The 8,732-nt window shown below is 44.5% G+C and overlaps 1 protein-coding gene across 1 annotated transcript; it reads right to left on the reverse strand.

Annotated features, from left to right (window-relative positions):
- Positions 1-7,627: 7,627 nt before the first annotated feature.
- Positions 7,628-8,729, reverse strand: CHST2 (carbohydrate (N-acetylglucosamine-6-O) sulfotransferase 2; the record flags this gene model as incomplete). Its single annotated transcript, XM_010154873.1, has 1 exon — positions 7,628-8,729. A coding segment is annotated over one exon (1,086 nt), but the record flags the coding sequence as incomplete, so codon positions are not given.
- Positions 8,730-8,732: the final 3 nt, after the last annotated feature.

Genomic DNA, 8,732 nt, shown 5'->3' on the forward strand with positions numbered 1-8,732 from the left:
CTGAGCCCTTTACAAATGAGTCAGAGAAGAAATAAGTGTGGGCATCTTTAGTTAGCTTCAGTAACCTAATGCACTTGAGATAATTGTCTTAATTATAGAAATACTAACTTCCATAGTACTATAGAAGTACTGGTTATGAAGGATTTTAAAAACACAAACCATTTTAAATGCATCCTCTGCCTGTGTGGTTAGCTCTTCTTTCTCCAAAATTACCTTTAGCTTTTTCATTGTTTCCATTTCACCTTACCACAGGGATAAATTCAGCTCCTACCCAGAAGGCTGTTACATGTTGTCTGTACACTTAAACCAAGAAAAAACACGGAGAATAATTTATGCCTAATTCATTTTTTCAGCCAGGAGTTATGGATTATAGGGACACACACTCAGGGTGGTCAGAGCAGTCAATCGGACTGCATCTGTGAAATCTCACACACGCATTTTCTCAGCACCTCCTATGTGAAGACTCACAGGAGAAGATGAGGAGCCATTACTAGATACTGTACCAAGGTCTGAAGCCTGCAGTGAGGGAAAGTCCATCAATTTCTTGAAATTATTTAAGGAATCTATCTAAGTGCAGTTTACAGGCTCTGCCACAGTGAAAGCCAGAAATTGTGAGGGGTTAAACTTCAAAATAATTCTTTATTCAGATAGAAGTGACAAAAATAAACTGCTGGTTACCACCCAAAGAAAAGCACTTCCCTAAAGTATTCATTATGAAAGGACCAATTAAGCAACAGGGAGCCTGATCCCCTACGGGTGCTGAATGAGAAAGACGTCAGGAGACGAGAGCTCACCTGTGCAAGAGGGATCAGAGGTCAGGGCAGGCATGGCCATTTCAGAGAGAAGAGGAAAGAAGAGACACAGACACTTTCTGTAATTGACCTGCAACTCCAGGCATAGGAGTTGCCACTAGATACTCCAAAGGACTCCACATTAAGCCCCAACAAGGCTTAAAAGTGAAAAGGAAACGCAAACAGATTTTGTTTTTTCCTGTTGGTTAGTACATATGCATGTGAGAAACGATCAACTCTGAAGCCTCTCCTTACCTGTAGGAGATTTACTTGAGCTGTTGCATGCCCCTGAAGAGGTGGACATAAGCAGGAGTGTTCAGGTGGCCAGAAAAGCACAAATAACTCTAACCAAAACATCGTTGACAAAGATATCTTTTGCCACTGCCAGCTCTGATGCTTTGAGCTGGAGCTGGAGCCAGCAAGGCAGGTGAAAAGCACAGAACACCATGGAGGTCATCATGCTTCAACCCTGAACCCTGCTCTGGCAGTCAGACCTTTCTCACTGCTTTATGAGCTGAAAGATCCCAGGTGTCCCAACCACACCAGTAAGGCATTTGTGGGGGCTGATGTAGCCATCACACCATAGAATCACAGAAACATTTAGGCTGGAAAAGACCTTTAAGATCATTGAGTCCAGTCATAAATCTAACACTGCCAAGTCCCACTAAACCATGTCCCCACGCACCACATCCACACATCTTTTAAATACCTCCAGGGATGGTGACTCAACCACTTCCCAGGGCAGCCTGTTCCAATGCCTGACAATCCCTTCAGTTAGAAAAATTTTCCTACTATTTAATCTAAGCGTCCCTTGGTGCAACCTGAGACCATTTCCTCTTGTCCTACTGCTTGTTACTTGGGAGAAGAGAAGGCAGACAGTTATAATGGTGTCCTTGACCAACTAAGTTAGTACACCTAGAAACACCTGCTTGCTGAGTGTGTAATGTGTCTGATTTTAGTAAATGGATCAAATAATGTGAGATCTGAAAGACTGATCCCAGACCAGTAGAGCAAGTATCCATAAGAATCACCAGTGGCACATAAGCAAATACTGAAAGCTGCCAGAAGCAATTCTGAAGTTATATAAACACTAAATATGTCCTTTTCCATTTTATGTCTCTCATGATAAACTGTTATGAGACACGCACATGGCTTGAAGCAGATAATTACTGATAATCCTGACTGGTGGGAGAAGGAACCATCTGGCCGATGGAGTATGAGAAGGTGCCAAGAATTTAGCAGACTAGGGGGCTTCTTGAGAATTTATGCATAGAGGTCTGAAGAAAGGAATATTTAGACAAAAGGTCAGCTATTTTGTTTCTATCCGTTCCCGAAACAAACTGGAACACCGAAAGTATTCAAATAATTATGAAAATTATTCCTGTTTGAAATTCATCTTGAATTATGAGCAAAATCAGTCAATCCAAAACTGCCAGTGTTAGAAGTGAGGAATTCTTTCTGCACATCGTGATTAACTGCAAATGGTTACAGCATACAGCATCAGCACATTTTATCTTACGTCCTTCAGGTTTCTGTCCTCCCTGCTTTTAACATGCAAATGCCTTTATTCATCCTCTCCTGACCCTGCTGTGTGGTATCAATTGTTTCTTTCCATTTTCCTTAGCAGTATTTCTTTCTTATAGCAAAGAACGAACGACTTCCGATAAGACACCACTTTGTATTCCTTTCCTTTTTTCTAAGCGAACTTCTTTTCCCTCTGCTCTCTTTATCGCCCCTGGGTAAAACAAGGGACATTGCTGGATGCAGCATTCTAATTGTGAATTCGCATTTTTCCACTGAGATCACTCCTCACCAACCATTTTGCTGCTGACCCTTCATAACAGCTGAGCTGCAACCAACATCTGTTGCAGTTAAGGGGAAGAGAGGGCATGACCCATATCAGCAGTCATAAGCAAAACACAAAATTAAGGAACAAAAAAAGGTATGCAATGTAATTAGTGATTTAGGGCATTTTGCTGAAGCATCAGGGCTCACCACAAAGACCATCAAGGACTGCAACAGGTTGCTCAGGGAAATTGTACAGTCTCTGCCCTTGGAAGTTTCCAAGACCTACCAAGATAAAGCCTGGAGCAACCTAGTTTGATCTCGTAAGCTGACCCTTCTGTGAGCAGGAGGTTGGACCAAAAACCTCCTGAAGCCCCTTCCCATATGAATTTATGAGGCTATGATTTTTGGAGGCACTCTGAAATAAAACTCCCACTGACTCCTGCATAATATTCCCATTCCAATGAAAATGACATGTGAAGGTATTCTTGAAAATCACGCTGAAAGCTTACTGGCGTCTTCAGAGTCTTTAAAATTGTAGCTGCAGGGGCCCTCCCAGTTAACAACTTCAGCTTCCACTAGCACTGTCAGAAACAGATTGCTCAGCAGCTCCTATCAGCCGCCTTTGCTCAGATTGCTTTGTTAATTTTTCATATGTGGAGTTCCTACAATCTGGTTTTCATCTTGTTTTTCAGCCGGCAAGTCCCATTCTCATTCAAATCCCATCAGAATAGTGCCATTATATCCAGACACAGGTGTGTGGTACCTCACACTAAAAGACGCACAAGCTGTCCTGGCTACTCACCAACGTCTCTGATAGGAACAAAGAGATGGAAACCTACTGCTCAACCCCATTTCCTTTCTCAGCTCCCTGTTCGTAACAAGCATATTCCTGGACCAGACACTGCAGTGAACCCAGGGATCTCACTCACATCAGTGAGTGCAAATGGGTCCCTTACACACAGAATTTTCTTCTGTGAAGGAATATGCCATGTATTTTTATGTGCATTTTACGGCTTTGTGTTTCACCGTGGAAGCAGATGATTCTTTAATCCTAGCTCTCCCATTTGCAACACCATTTACACGATGAAGTATTTCTTTTCATATCTTTCATGGTACTGACATGCCTGAGGAACGTTTACTCTTCATGCATCAAGGGAAGACAGGACACCTTACATTTTGCACCTATTCTCACTGGATTTGCATTGATCCAAACACTAAACATTCAATAATGCAGGCCCATTCTTGTGGTCCTTTCGTGATGTCATGATGCAGGGTAACCCCAAGGAAAAATAAATACAAGGAAATTTTGCCACTTGCTAAGTTAATAGTCTGTGTTGTACAGAATCTATGCATTTTCTTTGCAGAACTGATAACTTATGTGAAGAATCATGGATGTCATGACAGCCAAAAGCTCTTATTTAAACACATTAACTGAAATCATCTGATACCAGTGAACCCAAATAAACCAGATAAACCTTATTTTTTACTTTAAATGTGTGCAATATAATGGCTGTTGCTGAAATGTTATCCCATGTATATTTTATTTCAGAACATGTGCACATTTTCTTAAGACCTTGCTCAGGAGGCTCTGACACATAATATAAACCGCATCCAACAACTTCCAGGATAACTAGCAGAAAGCACTGGCCACTGAAGTCAGCTACATCAATGGCAAGCAGTCTCACACTCACCTATAGCTTCCAAATTAAATCTGCTTGCCTTATTCATATGTATAATTCCAGCAAAGTAATATTTATCGTGGTACAACACCCTTAATTGAAACGGCACTAGAATAAGAACTTTTTTGATCCATTTGATTAAGTAACACAAGCAGCATTTGCCCAACGTTCAGTCTCTTCATGTTAAGCAGCCCCACACAATTCGATACGATTGGCATTTCCTGCTCCATGGAGACCTATGCCTACACTGTAAGGGATGCACAGGAAGAAGACTGAAACACAGACTCTTAGGACCACCCCTTGCAGCGTGCCAAAGCTCACATTAAACACCTTTCACCTTCAAGGACACTTAAAACACACCACAGCAATTAGAAATAAAGAATCATGCCACTTTCCTCATGGCCTACAGGATGAAAAACACTTTCAGAATTTATTATAACCACCAGTATTTCATCTCTAGAGATCTAAGTTCAAATTGCAACTGAGAAACAAGGTTTGTGGTTTTAAATTAAGTCAGTTATGTTCCTCTTCCCAGACAGGGCATGAAGCTTAACACCTGACAAATTATGCAGTGATTGGGAAAATTAAGAACTTCCTCCTTTTTAGAAAGCCTGAAAGATACCTTATTTAATAATTTTTCATTATCAGCATTTAGAACAGCTGCAGCAACTTGCACACGTTTACACATCTTGTGTTTGATTCAAAGGACAGAGGATTTTCCTCTGTTTTCATACGCTGAGTGATCATTGCCATTTACAATACTTGTACAATTTTCTGGTTTTGTTCACAGCAGAAAACAACCCATAGTTGCACACTGGCCTTTCTGTCCCATCAAAACAACGTGCCAAGTCTTCCAGTCTTCCTCCCAGCTCACTGCATCTTGGCACACCCTGTGCCTTGTGGATGCCACTGGTTCCCCACTAACACAAGCCTTAGCTGCAGGTGAAGAAGCAAAGCTTCATACTTCCGCCAGTGGGAGCCAAAATTGCGGCGCAGGGTCCCCGGCTGGAGGGGTAGCTGGGCTCGCTTCCCCATGGGCAGCTCTGAGGCTCCCCGGGCCTGCTCGCCCTGCGGCCTGCTCGCCCTGCGGAGAGCAGCGCTGGCAACCGCCACGCTCGACTGTCGAGGCGGCCAGGCAGGGTTTCGCAGTGGGTAGCAGGGGTGCTCCAGGAAGCACTGGCTGGGTAACAAGCAATCGACATACTCTATCAGCGGATCAGATTTTCAAGCACCGCCCCAGGCCACACCAACTGGAAAAACAAAAAAAGAAACCCACACGACATAGCCCAAACCCAGACATCCCAAATCCACTCAGCACCACACCAGAATACACACAGCAGCAACAAAAAACACCTCTTCCATAACAACACAGTAGCCTAATCTGTATTTCAAATACCAAATTAGCTATTCCTCCCAGTTTTAGCACTGCTATCTGGAGTTTGGGAATACATCCTGACAGGCCAATTCTACAAACTCACATTGACAGATATGATGTTATTTGTAGCGATGGTGAACTGAGGGAATAGACACGTGTGATGTAGTCACTCAGCAAGCGTACAAGCAACCTTATGCAAGAATCTTTTAATTGGTTTATTAAATGTGTTTCCTTTTCAGAGTAAATTCAACATCTGAATGACAAAATTTCATCGAGCTGAAACAGCTTAGTAGCCAGTTATAACCTGTTTAACTTAAAGTGTAATACAAGAAACACACGTTACACATCACTAGAATTTTCACACCTACACGCACACACATTAATCAGCATCCTGTTTGTATCAATTTATTTTCACAAATCAATTTCCTTTTTCCTACTCATACTCTTCACATCTGCTGAAGGCACAACACCCAGGTAGGCAATGTAAAATGTACTTCCTGTAGAAAAGTCTATAGTCTCCCAAGAGAACGTTTTGGTGAAACCACTTTTGTTTAAAAACTCAAGTTCCAAAATGAGCCTCCAAAGCGCATCAGAGACCACCACCAAGCCTAAAAACTACTTGAGGTGTCTGCACTTCTCATATGCAACACACCACATAACCTTTAGTAAAGCAGGACTTTTTCAGGAAATTCTAAAACAATTGTAGTAAAATAGCTTTTTTTTTTTTTTTTAAATTACGTTTTGATGCTGGGAAAGTCTCCAGGCAAAGCTCCCAGAAAGAGCCATACCACCATCTGGCTCCATCACAGAGCAATGAGAATTGACAGAAAACACCTATCTAACCAGCGCTCTAAAATCAAATGTTGACTCCTTAAAAGCTCCATCGTAGCTATGAACACACAGCTCTACATTTCCTCCCTCCCTGTACATAAATACACCCTCGGACACTTAGACAAAGGTAAAAAATAAATCATTTTATGCATTTTTCTATGCTTCATTATGTCTGTTATCAATGTCAAGAAATCTTAAATATCTTATGCATTATGAGCACTATAGAATATATATAATTTATATAATTTTGTTTTCACACATGCTAATGTTTCCAGTATGATAAATGTCTTTTTTAATCCTGCACTTCTTGTCATGCTGTAGATCCACTTCTGACAGCGACTCCTGGGCATACATGTCAAACCAAAAATAAATACTGCTGTGATGGGAAATGTTTTAAACTCTTAAGATGCTAATACAGTGGCACTTGAAAGACTTCTTAAATACAACAAAAAAGACAATAGTTAAATTGAAACCTGCTTTGACACAGCCATATAACCTGTGAAAGATATACTTGTTTCTGCAAGAACAGCTCCTAATCTTTGAAAATGTCAAATGCTGCACTCCAGCCCTCCACCCATACCCTTAAAAAAGTCCACATTACTATTTTCAGCAAGCATCCCCTCTAGCTGTACATAAGCAACACTGTAATTCCCAAACAATTGAGGTAATTATAAAAATGAATATCATTTATTGTTTCTTTTTATTACTACCATATCTGAACATTTGCTTTCATAAAAAAGTCTGATTTTCAGCATTATGCTTTCCAAGGGCACACCCCCCCGCACCAAGGGAGATAAAGATGCGTCAGGAATTGTGCAAGAGTTTTTGTTGTCATCTTCAAACCCTCAAGAACTCCATAAACAACATTTTGGTATGGAATCACTGCCTGGCATTTTAAAGAAGGGGAAAGGGGCTTTACATATACCGTCAGTTCCACTTTATTTTTCTGAAATCACATCTAACCCTATTCGGAGGGGGGGGAAGGGGGAGGGGAAGGATGTTTAGGAAAAGAAAGAAAGAATCATATCACTGTATGTTACCCTTCAACAGCCTTCGGAGGAGATCAGAAACCAGGCTGCGTTTCCCAGCTCCCTCCCTCACTCATGCCAGTGGGAGCGGCTCCTCTCCCCAGCAGGGCTCAGCCTCCCTGAGGGTGGCCAGCGGGTGCCCGCTGCCCGGTCACAGCCGCGGCCTCCTGAGCAACATTCTGCTGAGATCCTTCACCTCTTCGGGGCTGCCGACCCTCTCGTAGCCCAGCAGGGCCATGGGCTGGTGGCAGTACTCCTCCACCTGCTTGATCTGCTGGTAGCTGAGCGCAGTCCTCCAGGCGCTGAGTGCCTGGGTGGCATGCCTGGCCGACACCACAAAGGGCTTGGAGGAGTAGCCGGGGCCGCTGGTCATGTTAAGGGCAAACTTCTCCATCTCTGGGCTGACCGCCAGGTTGACAAAGCCGTACACCTGCCGCAGGGTCTTGATGGGCTCGACCACCAGGTCCTCATAGCGAACGGCCATGTAGTTGCCCTGCAACCAGTCCGGAGGGTGCAGGGCGGTCTGCAGGGTCTTGGCCATGCTGCTGCAGATGACCTCCATGGCACCCAAGGCATGGTAGTCCGAGCCACCACCCCCTTCCTTCTTTCCACCCAGTTTGTGGCTGGCATCAAGGTAGGGCATACGGTGGATGCGGGGGTCCCTGCTCCTCACCACCTGCAGGCTCTCCCGGATGAGGCCATGCCGGGACTTGATTCGGGAGCTGGCGACGGCCCGGGGGTCCCGCACCAGGTGGATGACTTTGAGGTCCAGGGTCGGGTCCTGCATGAGCGGGGCGAGGATGGCCAGGTCGAAGACACGGACGCCCTTGATGACCAGCGTGTGATACTTGTGGCACTCCTCCTGGAAGCGGCTGAGGCGCTGCGGGGGACACTTCTTGCACACCCGGTCATCCACCATGCCCACCACCTCCTTGCGGTAGGCCGGGCAAAGGGGCGAGGAGCAGATGACCTTGTTGGTGGCCGCCCCGAAGATGCCCAGCGTGGTGAGGTTCTTGCCGGCGCCCGCCGTGCTGTAGAGCTGGAAGACGGAAAGGTCGCAGCGGTACAGGGAGCTCAGCATGTCGCGGGCCGCCCCTTGCAGCGAGACGGCGTCCCCGGGATACAGCTTCTGCCAGACGTGCCACACCGGCTCGTAGAGAAAGAAGACCTCGGGGTTTTGGTTGAAGAGCTCTCCGAAGAAGGACGACCCCGAGCGCCAGGTGGTGAAGACGTAGACCAG

The sequence above is a fragment of the Eurypyga helias genome, unplaced genomic scaffold (assembly GCF_000690775.1).
Source record: "Eurypyga helias isolate BGI_N326 unplaced genomic scaffold, ASM69077v1 scaffold18617, whole genome shotgun sequence".
Lineage (NCBI taxonomy): Eukaryota > Metazoa > Chordata > Aves > Eurypygiformes > Eurypygidae > Eurypyga > Eurypyga helias.